Here is a 20,898-nt window from a genome sequence, read left to right on the forward strand (position 1 = left end):
GCAACCGATGTTCTCATTCACTGGCAGAGGCTTCACCAGTGAGACCAAGATCAAAATCTTCCAGCGTCATTGCTCTAAGTTGATGTTTATGTAGACAAACAGCCCCTGTGTTGCATCAGCATCTGTGCAAACTCCCAAGTCACAGTTTGATCCCTCAATTATCAGATTACCCCGTCTAATTGGACAATATGGTTTCCCCGGGGATTGGGCCTTGCCTTATCACAGAAATTCTTTCTGCCCTGCACAATTTGGTGAGATAAATGTAATGGTATCAGTGTTCTAGTGTGTGCCTGGGTGGTCTCTGTTGGATTTCTAATGATGCTGCGCCTTTCCCAGAACAAGTGGAAATACCTCAGTGATGCACCGTGAAAAGAGAGATGAGGAAAGAAGCAAAGCTCCCACTGGGCTTCAGAATTCTCACACAAAGGACATCCAATACTTCAGAGGAGAATTTAGGCTAATAATGCTGTTTCTACTGCATTTAATCTGACATATGTACAAACCAGATGACCCATAGATCAAACTGCTCATAAGATGTTACAGCACATAAATATTCATTATTTCTTATAAAGGCCCTTCAAGACAGAGGTGCAGAACCAATCATCCACCAAAGAAATTGGAATGGTGTCAGGCAAATATAAAACAAAGCAAAACAGAAATTCAACCAGATCAATGTTTCCTTTTATATTTTACCATTGGGTTATGATTATTAATGCATTAACATGTAAGCAACATTTTGATGTTGTTGCTTTCCAGGTAGAGCTTATTGCAACAGTTTTATAGACTGGTGGGTAGTTTAATCTATAATATTTTGTCATATTTTATGAGATGATCATGTGTTTTGTATGTAAAATCTTAGACAGTTAAGTCATTACAACTGTCAGATGGATGACGTCAGTAATAATTACACTATCACTCAACTGTAGTGGACTAGAGGTATAAAGCAATATAAAAATATCTATCTATCTATCTATCTATCTATCTATCTATCTATCTATCTATCTATATGTATGTGTGCGTGTGTGTGTAGTCACAGTATATATTTTTTATTTCTTTATATTTTACCTAATTTAACTTGATTTTAATGATTTTATTTTGAAGGCTGTGGCTGAGAACGGAAAGCCGGAAGTAGTCACATGATACAGGAAACGGTCGCTGCAGTCCAGTCGCTGTAAACTGTAAGTTACCATTTTCTCTAACGTATTTTTCTCCTAAATGCTCGACGTGGAGTCAAACTCACTGTGGTGAGACAGGTGATAATATAAGCGTTTTGTAAATTTACGACGAACACAAATGACAGTCACCGCTAACCCTTCCGGCATAACGAGTAGCTTGCTAGCGAGCACAGCTTAGCCCGAGCTAATGTTAGCTGTCAAATTTGTCAACATAGCTGATTTCCATTTCTCTAGAATCACCGGTGGGTTGTTTAGTGTGTTTCAACGGGCGTCTGTGGTTGCAGAAATAACTGACAGATGCGGTTAATGTTGTCATCTTGCATCGTTTTAACGTCAATACGACTAGCTGCACCAAACTCCACTGGAGTATCTATGTAACGGTGCTGTTTTGTTGGAGAACATTTCTAACGTTAAGACTTTTATGATTGCCGTTAACGTCTTGCAAGTTGGGCACGTTATTGTCACGTTAAACGGTACTTATTGCGTTATTTAGTTGCTGTCACTGGGTTTATAACTGCTTTATTTTACAAAACTAACGTAGATAAAGCTCTTTATTTACCCCTTTTATATTATATTATATCTGCTTGTCTCCAAGTAGTGATTCATATTAAGTTCATGCATACAGTCATTAATAGGCATTATTATGAAAATAGTTTGTGATTCTCACAGCACTACAAAATGACATTTGCCTCAACAGCACCTTGACTTTAAATAAAGCCAAAATTGTGTCCTGGGATACCTGAGATAATCCACAGACCTTTAACTGTTGATGTATTTCCCCCCTCCTCTTTCTTTTTACTAAACACATGTCAAAAAACCTAAAACATTTCATGAAAAACACAGCAACATTCTTCTTTCAGACTGGATGCCTTGCAGCACGGTGCTGCCTCTCACAGGTCGGGAGAATAAGATATAATAAAACGTCATTAATCCTGAGTATAATTGCTGTGCAGCAGTTGCAGTACAAAGTGGGAAGTGTTTGTTTGTTTGTTTGAAGGTTTTATTTCGAACATGTGAAAGTAAAAAAAGGAAGAAAAAAATGTGAGCAATACAGTAAGTCAAACAGATGACAAAAAACAACAACAAAGCAATTAAAGCAGATAAACAATCAAAAAAATATATATATACTTGAAAGGGGTGGGAAGAAGCAAAGCTTATTAAATCCTAACCCTTCTCCACTCAACAATTCATATTGTTATTCCCTGTGTGCGTTTTGATAATATAAAGTATATGATATAAAGTATGCTAATATAAAAGTAGCCTGTATATTATACAAACAATATATTATATTGCAGTTTGGAGTGCACAACAAATAGAAGTAGTTGCTTTTACTCTGTTTTCACTATGTCATTTTACTGCGATTACTCTATATGTTAATTGAATACTGTTGTCCAGAGGAGTTTACAAAATGTAATATTTCCACCTGAAATTTTGTGGAATCAGAGGACAGAATCTTGCAAAGCTCACATGTTCAAAAGTGACAATAACTCTTCCTAATTTTATTCAATAAACATTGAATATATAAACATGGGATACTTTGCAGCATTATCTGACTACTGCTGTTTTACTGACATATTAACAGAAATGCAACTTATAATGCTATATAAACATTGAATAACACAAGAATGACTTTATTTTTGTACTTCTATTTAAACGAGAAGGGCTTTATGCACATATTTCTGCACAGTTGTTGTGCATGTTATGATATATTATTATAATATGTTATGATCATCCCTGCATGTTGGAGCAGATTTAGCATTTGACATCCAGGATCCCAACTAATATTGTGACTCTAACATTGCCTCTAAAAACAAATGATGAGTGTTTACAAATAGAACACCGTACATTTACATGCATGCAGTAGTTGAGCTAAGCTCATATTTCGGCTAATCGGTCAAGTCGGACTTCTCGCCTTGTCTGAGTATACATGCAGAAGAGAAAATCAAATTTCTGACCAAGTGTGTCTGACTCCGCCTTGATAGGCGCTGTGTCCTTTTTAACATAGTGTGTATTGAACTAGCTCCAGTTGACACAAAGAGGAAGCTTCTGCTTCTCGGGTGCAGGTGTTTGTTTGTTTGTTTTTCCGGGAGTTACTGCACTGCTATATACTGAACCGCTGCTACGGGTTAAAGCCCACAAAGAAAAAAGTGGTGCATGCACAGAACGCAGAGTCTGACTCCAGTCGGACTAAGTGGATACATGCAGCAATAGTTCGATTTTCAATCAAATTATCTAGGTGTGTTAGTCAAGCTACGGATAGTCCAATTTCAGTCGGACTAAGCTGTTTACATGCATTTAAAAGTCCGGTGTTAGTCGGACTAAGCCAATAATGCGATTTTCTCCAGCTGTATGTAAACGTACAGACATAGATACAAGTTCCCTATGTAAGAACTGTATCCAAATAGTGAAAGAAGGTTTTTGAGTAATGGCATCAAAGCCAAAAATTGCTATAACAGCCCCCTGGTCTCCCCTATTCAAACCTGCATGTCCAGTCACAGAGACAAAACAACTCAAATCCTGGAAAATTGCAGATGAGAAAGAGCTGGTATGCATAGATGCCATGTCAGAGGGTGACCTTAAGCTCACTGGCTCAGCTATTTCATCAATAAAGGCACAAAATGCCCTAAAAAGAAAAAAAAACAGTCAGTTGTCAGCTGTGTGAGCACAAAACAAGACAAGGCAAAGCTAAATGTAAATATTGTCAGAAACCAATGGCGTGTACCGCAGCCTCTAGAGAAGCGTTCAGTGCACCAATGTGTCTGCACCCTGCACAGGGTGGACATCAGGTTAGCAGTAAACTATGAATGTTACAGTGTGACCTACATTTAGTCAGAAACTCCAGACCAGTGAAGCTGTTTTAACAAGGGGAAGCCAAAGACTGTTAATCTGCTCACACTTCCTACACTGAAATGACATTGAGATGGTTGAAAATTGGCAAGGGCGTAATTACATGCCAATATGAGGCTTCTGGGAAAACGTTTGAAACTGTAGAAATAGACACTATAACATCTATATACAGTAGTTTTGAGGTTTGAGACTAATTTTGATTTGTAAAACTTAGAGTTTGCTGCTGATTATTTTCTTGATTTAGCAGTTGAGTGTTTTGATGCAGTGATGCATTCAGATTGCTTGTTTTATTTGACCCACAGTCTAAAACCTAAAGATGTTAAGTTTTCTTCTGCATGTTGATATAGTTGGTGGGGGTATTTCTGTAGAAAGAAACAAGTTCCTACATGAAGCTGCTCAGGACAAGGTCTGTGGGTTATCTTGAGTAACAGGGTCATGATTTTTGGAAAGAGACATTGCTATTTTTCAGACGTTTCTTTTTTGTGCTATGAGCACCACAAGTCGAGTGCCATGTAGTTTCATTATTTTGGAGAGAAAGTAGACATCTCTAGTTGTCATTGAGCTCCTCCATCATTTGTGTCGACGTCCATGCTAGCAAGTCCTCAGCCTTTCAGTGAGAGCCTGCAGAGCTCTGTGTATCTCCTTCTCTTCCCCAAAGTCAGCACTGCTTGGCTTGGGGATGGCGGGGGCAATGCTGCACTGATCCATTTCCTGCCCCCCTCTTGGGGCTCTAATTGAAAAATTTGGGTGGCCCTGCTTGTTTGTTTTGGTGGAATGTGGTGGGTTGTGTTTTTTTTTTTTTTTTTTGAGGCTTTTCCTCAGTGTCGCTGCTCCATAGACCTCAGGGTGAATCGAGTGACGAGGGTCAGGCCGAGCCTTGTTTGTGAAGCGGCGCTCCTCTCTCACCCCTGTCTGCTCTCCACAGTCTGCCCCACCTGGTAGCCTCCTCCCTGCTGACAGGCTTGCTGGGCCACTGGTTTTCACAGTGTGATTTCTGTGACCCAGTCAGACCTGGACAGACAGACAGAGGAGCTTTGGGCTGGGAAAACAGGTCACAGCACAGCTCGGAGAGACGAGCTCAATACTTATGGAGTCAGCTTATTGAAACAATTTGTTGATAATAGAGTGACAGAATTTGTCACAAAATAATCTATTTATTAATTTTTTGATGGTTTTCTTTGGTTTTAGCCTCCTAATTATTACATTAGACACAGTAGACATTTTAACTATTTTACATTTTACTGACATTTATTGACCACATGATCTTTCACTAAGTAAAATCATTGTTAATGGCAGCCCTAGTTGATTATTGAAGCAGTCCATTTTCAGAGCAGTTATCAACAACCATTCTTATAATTAATAATGTCTTGTAGTTATCAGAAACATTTGCTAGTCTAGCTCCTCAAATATGATGTTTTGCTGCTGTTTTTTAGGTTTTGGACTGTTGGACTGTTTTGGTTGGACAACACAGTACCTTTCTACTATTGCTTCTTTTTACGGCTTTTTTACACCTTATAATCGTGTCAATTGTCAGAAAATTATTCTGCAACAATTCACATTTGATATTCACTTAATCATTACGTGTCAAAAAGACATTGGTTTCTGGTCAGAAATCTAAAAAAGGTGTTTTTTTTCCTATAATAGTAAATTGAATGGGGGTTCTGGACTATTGGCCATATGAAGCAAGCAGTCAGCTAAGCAGACTTTAGCTTGGGTATTTGTGATGGACATACGTCAGTATTTTCTGATGATTTATTGAACACAGTTAATGAGTAGTTGCAGCCCTATAATCAGTTAGGCCTAATTAATAGAAAAAATAATCAACAGATTACTTGATAAGAAAAATGTAAATAGTTAGTCACAACCCTAAATAAAATGTTTGAATTATTATTTTATTTATTTTTTTTTAAACTACAGTGGTTGTATAATTCTTTATACTAAGTTAGGGTGAAGAAGATGGTTCTCATGCTGCTGGTTTTGACGTTAAGCTTATAGCCTGGCTCATGAAGGTTCAAATCTCTCCATTCCGCCATGTCATTGGGCAAAGCCGCCTGTCTCCAGTCTCCTAATCCTCTGAAAACATCTTCCTGCATTTGCAGGCCTACACTTCATATTTCTGTTTATTGTTCCAGGATTTTTATATGGGAAATTGTGGACTTCACTTCGTTAGGCCTAACTCTGAAAAGCACTTGAGACTGACAAACAAACAAACAGACAGCCATAAAGATAACAAAGCTTGTGGGCAGACATCGGATGATGGTCGGATAGTGAGCCAGAGGCACACATCTGATCACTCTGTCCTCTTTCTCTGTCACGAAAGACTCTCCATGAGCACTGGGATGGTCCGCACGCCTAGAAGATGCTGACTCACTGTGGAAGAATGAGGACTGGACAGTGGTCGCAGCATCTGTTTTCAAACAGAACCTGCACAGTTCATGTAAATACGATCCATTTATTTGAAATACGATACAGTTGACACATATTATGGTTAATTTGGCAACGTTGCCCTCTCCACATCTTAGAGGCATGTGGTGGCCTGGGTGTGAGTGAACACTGTGGAGGATTGTTCAGAGCTTCGCCCAGCCTCTGTGATCAGACCAGTCATCTCAGACTGGGTGATGTTTGGCCTGCTCTGTCCATTCAGAGGAGTCGGGAGGGGGATCTTTGATGGAATCTGGTGTTTGTGTAATGTTGAGGAGCACGGAGTGAAATGGTGTTAGTTTGGGAGTGAGGGGGGGGGGGGTTTCTGAGCTGCCAGCGTAGTCAGTTAGCTGCTGTGATGGGAGACGGAGGGGGTGAGGGTGATGAGCTGTCTAAATGGGTCCCTTTGTGCCCCCTCAGCCCATCACACTCTCTCTTATACACACACACACACACACTCACACACACACACACACACACACACACACACACACACACACACACACACACACACACTTGCCAATCACTGCCATATGTGAGACACCTTTGAGTTTAGAGCAGCAAATGATCTAAGGTATAAACGCCTTATTCATGAGATAGTCATGTAGCAGTATGTGTGTTGATATGGTGGATCAGGTAGATAGTTTCCCATGTCTGTGGTGCTGCAGAGAGTTTGTCAGGGTTTGAAGTTATGGAAATGAAAAAAGCAGAGGACTTGTGGTATTTAAACCCCATGTAATTCATTTTGGGGCATTATCAGGAGAACTATCAAGATTCTTGTTGATGATATACCTTTCTCCCTTTATTTGGTAGGAGGCAGTGGAGAAAGACAGGAAAAGGTTAGCGAATGAGAGGTATGACAGGCAACAAAGTGCCCTTGTAAACTAGGAATATTGCATTAGGGTTGCACAATTGGTCAAATTATTTTCAAAATCACAATATGGTCAAGGGAAATATCCAAACAGCAGAAGCTGCAATTTTTTGATAAAGGTGAAATGTTTCTCAACATACCATTATAAATAAATCAAGTCATGTGAGACGTAAGCGAACATGCTTGTTTGGTACAGACCCCTACAAACATCACATCATCATCATTTTTACGTTTTTGTCAGTGAAAATGAAATGCAAAAATTAGCATTCCCACTAAAATCCCGACTCATATTGGAATCTCAATGTCTTTTATCAGTTAATTATTTAGTGTATAAATGTCAAATAATAGTAAAAAAATAAACCCTCTAGCAGCCCCAGTGGCAGAGGGAAATCATCCACATTTCCTCATCTGAAAACCTCAGTGTCTATAGGACACTATCAAGTCACTAGCAAATATCTTTTAACTCAACTCGGTCTTCCTTTTTAATGAAAAAGAAATCCATTGCTGCCATCTAGCCCAGACCACTGCGCACAGCATTTTTGGGGTGTATTGCGTGTGGCATTTTCAAATTAAATGGTTTCATGTGACAAAAAGATTTGTTTAGAGCTTTAATGAAAAGTCTTTCCTTTGTGTCTGCACACTTGAGCACAAGGCCAAGAAAGGGTTGTCACTTGTTAGCAGCGCTGCAAGAAGATCCCAAGCCTCAGACTTCCACTGCTACCACACAGATTAGAGCCAACCCTGCTGTTTGTAAGTCAGCTTCCAAGGAAAACAAACCTGCCTTTTAGCCCTATTACCAGAGAGAGAGGGGGGTTGGGGTTGGGGCTGGGGGCTAACAGCATCATGGTTGGAAGGGAATCGAGCAAGAGAAAAGGAGCTAAAACTGGTTGTGTGTTGTCATTGATCAAATTTAGCCTTCACAGTATGACATAGTTTGATAAAGGTTGGAAGAGAGTGGCGTGCAGTGTTATGGGGATCCTCTGATGCCCCCTGGAGGCTATTACCTTTATCCCCCTTGTGGAAAATGCCGTCTACCTCATAAGTTTCCAGTTGGAGCTTCAGAAACCTTTTCTTTTGTTTTCCTCTTCATGCTACTTTAAGGAAAAATTCATGTGCCCGGTCTGAATAAAGTTTTAGTTTCTATTGCCTAGTTTACAGGGTATTTGTGGTGGTGTGTGACATGAGACTTGTGCAAGAGTCCGCTTAGTTTCTGCGTGACTTGTTGCATGTGTGTGTGTGCACGCTGGTGTTATAGAGAGGGGTCTGGGCAGTGTTCCCGTGTCCATGCACAGCCCCCAGAGTAAAGTAAACACAGCGGCTCTTTTCTCATCCCAGCCGTCAGCAGGCTCTCCCCAGGCCCGCGCCAGAGACCACACACCCAGACCACACACACACACACACACACATATACACACACACACACACACACACACACACACACACACACTGCCCAGACCTCTCCGCGGATCCTTCCACATACTCGCATACACACAGACCACACAACACCAGCTTGGGCCCCTCGCACGCAACCTAGCTGAGCTGTCATTCTGCCCAGCATGTATGAGTGTGCAAGTGTGTGTGTGTGTGTGTGTGTGTGTGTGTGTGTGTGTGTGTGTGTGGGCAGGCTATCTGTGTGTTTGTGCACGTGTATTTCCAAGATGGGAGTGGGAGTGGGGTGGCGGGGGGGGGGATAATCTAGAAACGCTCCTGGAAGCAGAATCAAAATTGTACAAAATAAGGATCCCAGTCCTCTGCCCTTTCGCCGCTCCCACTCTAAACATATGGGATTGATGAAGGATATACCAGGCTCTTGTTTTAGACCTGTTAACCTCTTATCTTCTCCATGTCAGATCCATAGCCCCTCCATTTCCTCTGACAAGCGCAGGGCAGCAGCAACAACATGAGGTAAATCCCGTTGGAGTTTTCTTGTTAACTCCTGGATGTCAGGGCCTTTGGGCAGGGGGGGGGGGGGCGTTGTGGCGGAGAAGTTTCCCAAAATGGAATGGTTTCAACTCTTGGAGGTTTTTTAGGTCATTACATGTGCTGCTGTCCCACTGCTGTTTTTTATGCTCGTGGATTTTTGTTGTCCCATACTTTCCTACATATATTCCCACACTGTAAAAACTGTTCAAAGACACTGTAATGAAAATCTGAGGTCTTGCAAGTGCCCTGACTAAGTGTTAAAGTGTGAGCTGGTAGGACTTAAGTGTTAAGGAGGTTTTCACATGATGAGTACTGAAACAATTAGTCACTTTAATTTAGGTAATTTGTTAATCTACAGATGTTGCCAACCTTTTATTATTATTTTTTTGTTTACTCTGGTCCCCATTTTGATGTTATTTTTGTGACACCAGTGATTAAAAATGAAAGTATGTCTTCACAAGCAGTCATTTAAAATGACGGGCACATATTGTAATGAACATTTATGACATAGCATTTTACTCTACACCTGTTAAAATATATTGCAATTAAATACAGCAGCTTTGCCGTAAATTCTGCTTTTGTGAAGTTTGTAATGGTCAGTTTTTGGTGACATTGTTGAAAATGTGTAAATTAAATTGCATTTGTATTGCTGAGGTCATAGTGAAAGATGGTGTTGTACTAGAGGTGGGCGATAAGGACAAACAGGATGTAATTTGACATCATGGTTACAGTAGATATCACTATACATTACTTTTTCTTAAAATTCAGTTAAGAGATGGTTTAGAAGAACCATGCTGTACTTCACATATTTTTTATTATTTATTAGCTTCCCATACAAACAAAAATCCTCAACTGCATCACATGAGACCACACTTCAGTTTTTCAGAAGACTCAGAACAGTATATATACACTTCTTACAAAATGGAAGCTTTAAGGTTCCTGCGAACAGCAATTCAAAGTGTTACAGGTCTCTTCACTCCTCCTCCATGTCTGCCCAAATCAAATTAACTTGCAAGGCAGCTGGAGTTGCAAAATCATACAAGAATCATGGGATCGCAAGATAATTCAGCCCTGATTTGGTACATAGCCTGCCCTGAATACCTAGATAGGAATGATATTGCCAAATCTCTGCTGGTGGACACATTTCTACCGTTGCGTGGTATATACCATTATATCGCCTAATCCTATGTTGTACCGGACTGCATTATATAGAAAGGTGTTTCTGATTTATTTGTCCTTCATTTACTTACATGACAGGAGAAGAATACTGGAAACATTGCTTAATAAAATGCAGTCCAGTTCCAGTGCAACACCGTCACTAACCTATCAGTGAATTAATTCCTTTATGACCGTATCCAAAAAAACCCCCATAAAACCAAAAAAACTGAACATAAAGTTTAGGTAAAAGAAATACACATACAAAAATTTAAGGCAGAACTGTTGCAATAGGTTGTACAGGTGTACATCATTTAGTAGCCACTGTGTGTAAAGCACAATATGCTGTCACTGATGTTTATTTGAACTCACCATATCTAATGAGATAGTTGTGCTTGCATATGACACTGCAGCCTAAAGTCAGCGGCCTTTACTATGTATGCAACTTTGCTTGTAGAGGAGCCCTGTGAAGTAGGGTTGCAGCTAATGACTTGATTAATAAATTAATCATTTGATCAAAAATGTCAGAAAACGGTTAAAGATGTTAATCATTGATTAAGATGACTTCCTCAAATGTCTTGTACCTTACAACCAATGAGAAAGGATGAGATGAGAAACTAAAACTAAGTGATGTTTAGCATTTATGCGTAAACATTACTAACGATTAATTGATTGTCAAAAATGTTGCCAGTGAATTTTTTGTTCATCATGCCTTTCAACTCTGTTGTGAAGGTGGAGGTTCATAAAGTTTAAGGGTCATGCAACGTGCATGATTCAAGCAAACTGTTTTTAACATTTTTTTTTAATGTTTTTTGTTATTGAAACTTGGAAAAAATGACCGTGATTTAAATTACCTTTGAAAATCTATTTCTCTCTAATTTTCATGTGACCCTGTTTGCATATCAGGCGACCACATGATGTATCCACTGCAGGGTTTGGAAAGCACAGAGTAGGCCTAATCATTTAAGTTGCGTATCAAGCTAAAATGCCAAACATTCCTTGTCCCAGCTTGTCAAATATGACAATTATCTGCTTTTCTCTTTTTAATATCTTTGTAAAGTTGAATGTGTTTAGATTTTAGACTGCTTGCCTCACCAAACTAACATATTGAATGTGATTTGAATTTTGTACTGTTTTCTACCAATTAGTAGGCTATACCATTAATATGACATAGTGCATGACATCATTAAAATAATCATAAATTGCAGCCCTGGTTTATGGTTCTTGATGCTTGCACTGGCTGCTTCAGGGGTTAAAAATCTGTTGTTTTTTTAATACAGGAAATCTCTCTAACAAGTAGACTAATCAATGTCGTGCTCTGTCAGTTTTGATTTCCTTTAATATTGGCGTCCCCGTTGGCCCTTTGAAAGTTTTCTTGCACCTCAGTTGTACGCCTACACCTAATTAGTGACCATATAACTGTACAAAGGGTTACCACCATGAACTTTCTGCAGGTCCGGTCCGTGTGAACTCCTGCATTGTTTGTGGAGAACGTGTTTTGGCTGCGGAGCAAAAGGGCGGAAGCCTCGCTCATGCTGCTTCAGAGTCTAGATTGGTCAGCCTTTTTGAGACCTGGCAGTAATTTATTAGCAAACATCTGTGCTGCTGAAATACATCCTTTCATTTTTTCATTTGGAATATTTCCCTCTCTTCCTTTGCTCAGCCCCAACATGAACTGATTTGCATGGGTGCTCCTTCGTTGGTACCATAATCTGTACTGTATTGTGTGGGCTTATGTGGAATGATTGGGGAGGCCAGGTTTATTTATCCTTCGCTGTGAGGTTTACATTCTTCCTTTCCTCCCTGCTCTCTGTCTGCTCCTTCATTCTTGGCTCCCTTCTCTATTTTTCCTATTATCTGAGAGATAACTGCTGCAATGCATACATTGTTTGGAGACCTACAGGGTGGGAAATTAACGCTCGCTGCCAGCCAAATGCTGCTCGTATTCTGCTGTCCCCAGTCAGTTCTAAAAATCTAAATATATGCGAGCCTGGTAATTCAGTAAAGGTGTCTTGTCAATTTTAAAAAATAATTTACTATATTTATTTTTAGGAGAGGGATGGGGATTCACTAGCTACGCTCCCATGTCAACATTAAGATATTTTTTTATCCCCTTTTTAAGACCTGGTGGGTATTATTGAGTGCAGTTTTGCGCAACCGTTTGAAAATGCTTTGTCCATTTTAACAGCAGCTTTTACTCTGACTTCAGCCTGCGACCAACAAGTTTTTGCTCAATAAATCCCTTAAACAATTAACTGATTATTAAACCCTTAATTTTCTGCAGAAGTTTATTTATTTAATTTTGGCACCAATTGCTTCATTATGAGATGTTGTTTATATATTTTAACTGAACTGTCAGTGTGTGGAGTTGAGTTTTGTGTTATTCACCATGTCCTCATATGCATGCCTCTCTCTGCTCTCTTTTTCCATGTCCAGGTGCTGATCAACCCGGTGTTCCCGTCTGCGTCAGGCCACCATGTCTCGTGCCCGTCAGCCCCCGCTGGTCACAGGCATCTCTCCCAAGGAGGGTGCAGCTTGGACCAAAGTTACCATCCGTGGAGAAAACCTGGGCACGGGCCCAGCCGACCTCATCGGTACAATAATGCATTTTATAACTACATGACTAACTGCACACACAACTCGGTCTTGGTAAAATGTTGAAGTTTCTATGTTTGTTTAATTTTTTTCCCCAATGAATTTTTGTTCAGCAATATTGATATTCATGGGGAATGAAAACCTCATCCCTTTTATTCCTCCCCTTGATATTTCATCTTCCTTGATAAAATGTGCATGTAGGTATATAAGTGAATACTTCAAGATAAATATAAAGTAAATATAGATATTTCTTGGATCAGCAGACAGATATATAATATGTCAGCACATTATATAATTAACATTTATTTGTTTTATCTTAATTGATAATTCTTAGGTGATGATTTTTATTTTTTATATCTCTGTGGTAGTCACTTTTTGTTGAAAAAGAGGTACACTGATGCTGAGTAAATATAGCTGCTTTATTTTTGTCATTTAATTTCTGTTCTGGTATGTAGAGTATTTTGTAACTCTAGTCATATTAACAGATTTTATTAACTTATCCATCAACAAACCACAGCGGCCCCTTTTTTAAACAGGCTGGTGTAAAGTTTGTTTTTGTTTATATGATATGTAAGTGGACAGGACGCCTGATCCCCCCCCCCCCACCACCCCAGAATAAGAATTTCATCACTTTCTCACTATATGGTTTTTTCTTTCATAACATTTTAATGAGTTTAGCAAAAAAGTACTTTTGTAGAGAATTAAAAAAAAACAACACATTCATACGGAGTGATGATAAACTGTTATTTTGAAATGGCTGCATACATGAATGTTTAAAAATGTTTAGATAACTCTTGCATTTTAACAAGTATTTTTTTAATTAAGACAGTTTGGTTCTTTTGTAAATGTACTTAAAATTCTGTCGACACAAAGCAAAAGAAACTTCATTTGGAAATTTAAAATCCGTTTTTCAATTTCATTGTGCAGTTATAATTTGACATCTTTTGTCAATTTATTGTACATGTAAAATGATTTAATTTGCTGTATTCTTTAGATGTTTCAGCAAAAAATAAACCTTTCAGCATTTTAGTGGAGAGAACAGACATAACAAAAAACTCCTGCAGACCAACCACATAAAATATTGAGATATTTTACTGTTATGTAATTCAATTTTGCCTCTTCTGTGACAATTCTGCCAACTCTCTTCAACACACAAAACTTTTGTTTCTCTAAATATTTAGATTACTGTATGCCTAGTTTGAGAAACTCAAGTGCTTATCAACATGCATTCATATGAAAATAGAGCTGTTGTTGTTGTTGGTGTGTCTTTTTTTATGACTTTTAAGAGCCACACAGATGGACTACCTCCATCTTGTTCTCATTATGTGTTTGAACGTCACACTTTTTCTGTGCTGATATTTTCCCCCATGTTCGCCAATTCCTCCTCTACCCTACTTCTTGGGTTTGAGCGGAGGTGGGGAAAGGGGGGCACAGTCCAGAGGACTCACACACTGCTCCATGCTTGGAAAGCTGTGCTCTGGCCAGTGATTCGGGTCTATTTCTGACCATGAATGTCCCTGGGGCCTGGAATTAGACAATTAGATATGCACAAATGTGTGTGAGTGCTTATGTATTCAAACAAACTGGCCAGGGGAGAACAGAGGCAGGAAATGGGGCTCTAATTGGCATATTATTCACGGTTTTATGGGCTATTTGTTAATCAGCTTTCACAGGCTTTTATGATGTTAGATTATACACACGTGAAGCTTTCTGAATTCCCTCGGCTGGAACTGTCAAAGTAATCCCTGTGTCTGTCTTCTAGTGTCCAAATAGTTTTCAAGAGGGTTTAAAAAGAGGACGACAGATGTAGGGGCAGAGTGCACATTGTGCCTGTAATGGGCCACTTAGCGCTGAAGTGACACACGTTAGCTTAAAGGAGCGGAGTGAGAGGAAGGAAGGTCACGGCCACCCACACCCATCCTGACCCCAACTTGAACTCTGACCCCCTGGTGACAGTTTGACTAAACCTGCTGTTAGTTGCAATTCTGTCTGAGTGAGCTCCTCTTGTTATAGATTGTCTGTGTGTGAGTGCGTCGGTGCTACATGTTGTTTATTTGTGCTGTCACAGTGTGGCTGTATCTCTCACCCTTTTCCCCTTTCTCTTCCGTCTCAGGTCTGTCGATCTGTGGCCATAACTGCCTGCTGACAGCCGAGTGGATGTCAGCCAGCAAGATAGTGTGCCGCGTGGGTCCTGCCAAAGACGACAAGGGAGAGATCATTGTCACCACCAAGTCCGGAGGTCTCGGCACCTCCACAGTCTCATTCAAACTGCTCAGGCCAGAGAGGATTGGTAAGACTCCCAAGACTAAAAATCTGTTTTATTTGCTTGCCTAAACAATTAGAGCAGCTAGGGCTGCAAATAATGATTATTTATATTAGCAATTAAACTCTCTCTTTTTTTGTTATAACTGCTTAACTGTTTAGTCTATGCCGTAAAACAGTGAAAAGTGTATGTCCTAAGTTCCCAGAGCTCAAGATGACAATTTTTTTTTCTTCCGGACCAACAATTAGCAGCAGAGAAAAGCAGCAGATCCTCAAATTTAATTTTGGTAAACGAAGAAAACAAGCAGTGAATTGACTATCAAAATGTTGCACAATAACGCACTTTATCAGGACTTCTTTTTCATTTCTTTTTTTTTTTTTGGGGGGGGGGGGGGGTGCGCGCTTTGGAACAGCAACACAGGAAGGCAAGAGAGTTCTGTGGTTTACAGCTTTAAAATACACTTTGAAATGGACACAACTCATAACGCACATGAAAAAAGACATTTTTCATCTCTTTAGCATGGTGTTGTCACAATGTTCAAATTTCTAACTACGATACAATACTTTGAAAAATAGCAATATTCAATACCACGTGGTGAAATTGACATTTAGGGCATCCAATTTAATTGTTTTTAGTAAAAGATAATTATAAAGAGGCTATAACATGACAACAAAGATTTTCTTTTCTTGGTTAGTAGAGAACAGCAGAATGACTGTCGTAAACATTAACAGTAAGAGAGAGCCAGAAAGTGCAGCTGTTACCAGTGAACCAACACTGCAGATAATGAGTATTAAAATGGTCTCAAATATTCAAAGTCACTATGTATCGATAAATACATATTTTTTTACAACACTACTTTGGCAATAGATGTATCACATTAATAACAAGCCTGCAAATAAATAAAAAGATGATAAGAACTGATGAACACACCTCGTCGTGTGATTTGATAAATCAGCCATAAGTTGATAATATTGGAGAAGGATCTAACAATGTTTATTTTAATCTGATCGCATGATTTCAGTATTACTGGAGATACTGGCTATACATACTATTAGCGTTTTACTCATGACTTCTGTGTCCCTTCGAAACTGTATTTGCAGCACATTTTCTTTGTGCTGCTTATGTGTTGTCAAATCAATGAATGTGTCTCTCAAATTGCTTGTAATATTTATTTGTAGTTTTTTCTAAATGTAATGCACGTGTTGTCAAAGTCAGAAGATTTTTTTGTGTTTATTTGTGTTTTGTCTATTTGCCTGTAGTTTCTGAAGTCGCAGTGTTGAATGACAACTAGAGGTCTCTTTCCCAGAACTGACAAACATGTAATAGGTGTCATGTGTAAAGAGTAGAGTAGACAGAATTTGCACCAGTTTAATTATAGAGGAACAAAGCTAAAAATATGAAGAACATAAAAAGGTAAATGGCACTGATGAATATACATGTTTGTTTGTTTGAGGAAGTGTGTGTTTGAGTGTGTGAGTGCACATCTGGTATGTGTTGTTGAGCTCATTGACGTGTGTCACGCCTCTCTTGTCCTGCCCTGTCCTGCAGGTATCCTGGACCAGTCTGCCGTGTGGGTGGATGAGATGAACTACTACGACATGAGGACAGACCGCAACAAAGGCATCTCGCCCCTGTCCTTGCGGCCCAGCAATCCACTGGGCATTGAGATAGACAAGTATGGACAGAGAACACAAGAACCCACGCACACAAGAGTCGCTCGGCACAATCACATCGCCATAAACACACACGCTCTAGTCATTGAGTCATGGTTTACATCCCTAAACAGAAACAAATTCTCCCCATATGCAGACGTTTGAAATATTATGCCAACACAGCAATGGCTGAACAGCCTCTAACCGCTGCTCACAGGGAGTGGAAACAGAATAATTGTGTATAAAGCAGAGAGGACGGCGATAGAAAGGGATTTGGAAAGAACCAAGGCAGCGACCCACACACATGTTTGTGTACAGCCTTGGAGCGGGCAGCGTGGTGCTGCCTCCCACGCGCCTGGCAGGGAGTGCAGAAGTTGTAATATATAGTTTGTGTTGTCAGGTTCTGGCTTTTCAGAGTTAGTGTTTGTTTGGTTTAGAGGGCCGAGGGCAAGTGACCGCTCGTGGCCAGAGACGAGACCCCCATAAACAGGCTGTACCATTCACTCGTCTCCCACGGTTGCGTTAAACATCCAGAATAAAAAGTCCACACAGTTTGCTCTGTCAGTAATATATGACCACTCTGTCATCTGTGCCTGTAATGGTCTGTGTTGATCTGATACAGATAGAGTTTTAGAAAAAATACTCCTTACAGCATTTGATCTGCGGAGCTGTTTTAGTTAGTAAAACAACCTCACACTTGTGTGCATCTTTGTATGGTGATGTCACTGGATGGTTATTCAGCTGTAGATGTTTGCACTAGCTGTTTGTAACGTCATACTTGGCCTAGATGTAATGTAAATGTTCCATTGCGTAAATGGAGATGAAGTAGTAACTATATAAAACGTAGAGGTTAGTTGTTACTGCATATTTCCATTTGCTTAGCTACAAGGTGTAACCATTGAGCAGCTGACTGAACCAACTGACAAAACTATCTTACAACAAACATGCAATACATGACCTGCTCAAAGTGAGGAGGGTTAATGTTTGACCTGACACTCAGATTGGATATATTTGCAATCTCCACTCATTCAACAGTATGTCAGTGAATAATAACATCCACTAAACTCACCAATAGTGTCAAGAAACTGGCACCATTTTCTTTATACACTGTTAAATCACATTTCACAAACAACACAAAATTATAGCATAGTCACATTTTTCCCACACTCTGCACTTCATGCATACTTGTTATGAAAAACATACATTTCTCCATGTATGTATGTATGTATGAAGAATAAAACAAATACAAACAGTATAAACAAGTTATTTTAACCGTTGCAAGTTAGATCATATTGCTTGTTACAAAGCTGCAGTATCTTTCAGTTTATGATGTTGATTGCTTTGTGATTACACAGCTAGCTAAGACATTCCTTAAGTTTTAACAGTGCAACCCACATAAGTGATAAACTGCTAGAAGTTTCTTAGAACGTAGTAAAGAACTTGACACATAAATTGAGTGATATATTTATTATTTTTTTTACCAGTCCAGGACAGTAGAGGAAACTGTCTTATCTGCTCAAAGAATCCGTTTCTAATCATTTGATACATAGCCACGGTCTCAGACGTATAATATTTGAATAATACAATGCCTGATGCCGGCTATATTGCTGAGCTTGGACAGAAAAAAGCTGCTACATACCTTTCTACTTAGTGTATTCTGCAGGCTAAACACGTGAGAGCCTTGAAGTGTGTCGCTTACAGAAACAAGTGAATAATACTATGAGGCTTGAGACTGCTTTCAGCTAGCCTTATTTACTTTCATTCTAACACACTAATTGAAGATACAAAAAGGACTCCAATGATCATTTAGTGTTAGACTGGAGAGCAAGAGTTGGTACAGCTGCTGTGTGGGACTGTCTTCACGACCCATGTCAGTTTGGTATCTCCTGAGCTAAACTGAAAACAATGAAGATTGTAAAGGGAATGAGACTAGTAACATTTTATGCTGTCCTGTATTTTCTGCAAATACACTCATCTCTTGCACATTTAATTTTTTTCTTAAGCACAATTTTTGATCTTTGATACAGACACTTTATACATTTGCAGCTTGCAATTTCACCGAGTTTCCCATCTTAACTATTGCATACTCTACCTGAAGTAATAATATTTAGTGACCAAAATATTGTATGTCCATATACACATTAACCTTGTTGTGATAGTCATTTAACCATTGCAGCAACTCTGCAGAAATAATATTATGTCATATACATGACTGAGTGTGGATGTGTTTGTACTTACTACTTAGTGCTTCTGGTTTTCTGTGCATGAGTTTGTGTGTGCATACGTCACCAAGTGTATGGCTTTTCTGTTTGACAGACCCTAGACCTTAATACTGTACTGCCATGTGTTGGATTTCTACATATGTGTGTGTAACTGCAGAGTGGGTGGTGGTGGTGGTGGTGGTGGTGGGGGTTTGGTTTGTGTTGGCCACGGGTCATTAGTAGAGATCAAGCTTCCCTAATGAGTGCTCGGTCCTCCAGGGGCACCCAGGCGTCACACACTGCACTTCCCACGCCAAGCTCTCCCAGCCTGGGGTACTTCTTGGCTGCACACTGCCCCCTGCTGGAACAACTGAGGCCAACATCACATGAATTAATTCTGTCACAATTTTCACAATTATTTTGCCAAACCTTCCTTACTCACAATTTGTCATACAGATTGTACCGCACAATTTGATCCTTTGTGTTTTTCTAGTGTTTATAGTACTGTACGTACCATGGACATCTTTAACACAGCGAAGTTCTTCTTTGCTTTGCCTTTCCTCTGTGTTCATCAATATTTATCTGTCTTCTCCCAGAGGCAAAATCCCACAGAAAGACCTGGAGCTGACATTTCCAGGAATGAGTGGAGACTTCACGAGTGAGAACTTCTCTGCCACCTTGTACCTCATAGAAAACCACACAGGCTCCAGGTAGGTCCTTCATTATCACCAGTGTTAAGCTGTCATCCCTCATAATTACTAATAAGAATGGGCGTAAAAGTCTCTGTTGCCTTGACCCAAGCTCTCCAGAAAGCAATGCAAGTCGTAATGTAGGGAACCACCAGGATTTGGCTTGTATCATATTTTTGTTCTCAACTGAAGTAACTCCACAAGAGACACAAGAGGCAAAGGCTTATATGGTGCTTCAGAGGCAAAACTGAGTCTTAGGATTAAGTCCCTGTGGCTTTGCTGGGTACACCAATAAACTATAGTGGGAGTCTGGCATGTCATTGACACTGCGCTTGTACATCTCAAATCGCTTTGTTCCAGTAACACTCCTTGCTGGCAGGTGAGATCAGTGATGGGTAAATCTATGCCCTCACCAAGCCAAGCAGAAGATTATAGTTCAATAGAACTGCAATTAGTAGACCACTTGAAATTAAAGGAAATTAACCGGCAACAACTTTGATAATTATTTATAAATAAACATTCAGGTTCCAGCTTCTCAAATGTTGATATTTTTTGTTCCTTTTACTCTTTTTTGATAGTAAACTGTATGTATTTGGTTTTGGATCGTTGGCCAGAGGAAACAAGATATTTGAAGACATCAACTTGCAGTAAGCAATAGATGAATAAATAATGAAAATAATCATTAGTTGCAGCGCTGTGGTAAAGACAGGAGATGAGTTAGACTGACTGCATGGGAGAAAAAATACAGAAAATATATTACACTTTGTTTTATGGTGTTCATTTTGAGGTTATAGTGTCTTGGCTGAATCTTCACATGGCTATTTGGTCCTTCAGAGAGCAGTTAGGTATACAGACAAGGCAGCCCGCTGACCCAAAAGCCCTGAGCCTGGTTGACTGTCATGTCAGGGCAGAGGAGAGTTATTTTGGACTCTCCTGGCTTCCTCTCCCCCTGCTTAGCCTTCCAGTAACCCAGACCCCAGGATCCAGCATGACCAGGGGCCTGTGTTTGGAGCTCGCTGGGTGACTGTTTCTTCCTGCGGAGGAAACCTCACTTGGGACACTCAGACACAAACACACACATGCTCATATTGGCTGAAATTTGTGTG

The 20,898-nt window shown here is 39.8% G+C and overlaps 1 protein-coding gene across 1 annotated transcript in view; it reads left to right on the forward strand.

Annotated features, from left to right (window-relative positions):
• Nucleotides 1–1,128: 1,128 nt before the first annotated feature.
• The window catches only part of exoc2 (exocyst complex component 2), a 51,873-nt gene continuing 32,103 nt past the window's right edge, over nt 1,129–20,898 (forward strand). The window contains exons 1-5 of the mRNA XM_050055156.1: nt 1,129–1,178; nt 12,829–12,986; nt 15,101–15,277; nt 16,799–16,925; nt 19,700–19,813. Coding sequence (XP_049911113.1) covers nt 12,869–12,986; nt 15,101–15,277; nt 16,799–16,925; nt 19,700–19,813 — 536 coding nt within the window. The 5' untranslated portion in view covers nt 1,129–1,178; nt 12,829–12,868. The remainder of the gene's footprint in view (nt 1,179–12,828; nt 12,987–15,100; nt 15,278–16,798; nt 16,926–19,699; nt 19,814–20,898) is intronic.

The sequence above is a fragment of the Epinephelus moara genome, chromosome 10 (assembly GCF_006386435.1).
Source record: "Epinephelus moara isolate mb chromosome 10, YSFRI_EMoa_1.0, whole genome shotgun sequence".
Taxonomy (NCBI): domain Eukaryota; kingdom Metazoa; phylum Chordata; class Actinopteri; order Perciformes; family Serranidae; genus Epinephelus; species Epinephelus moara.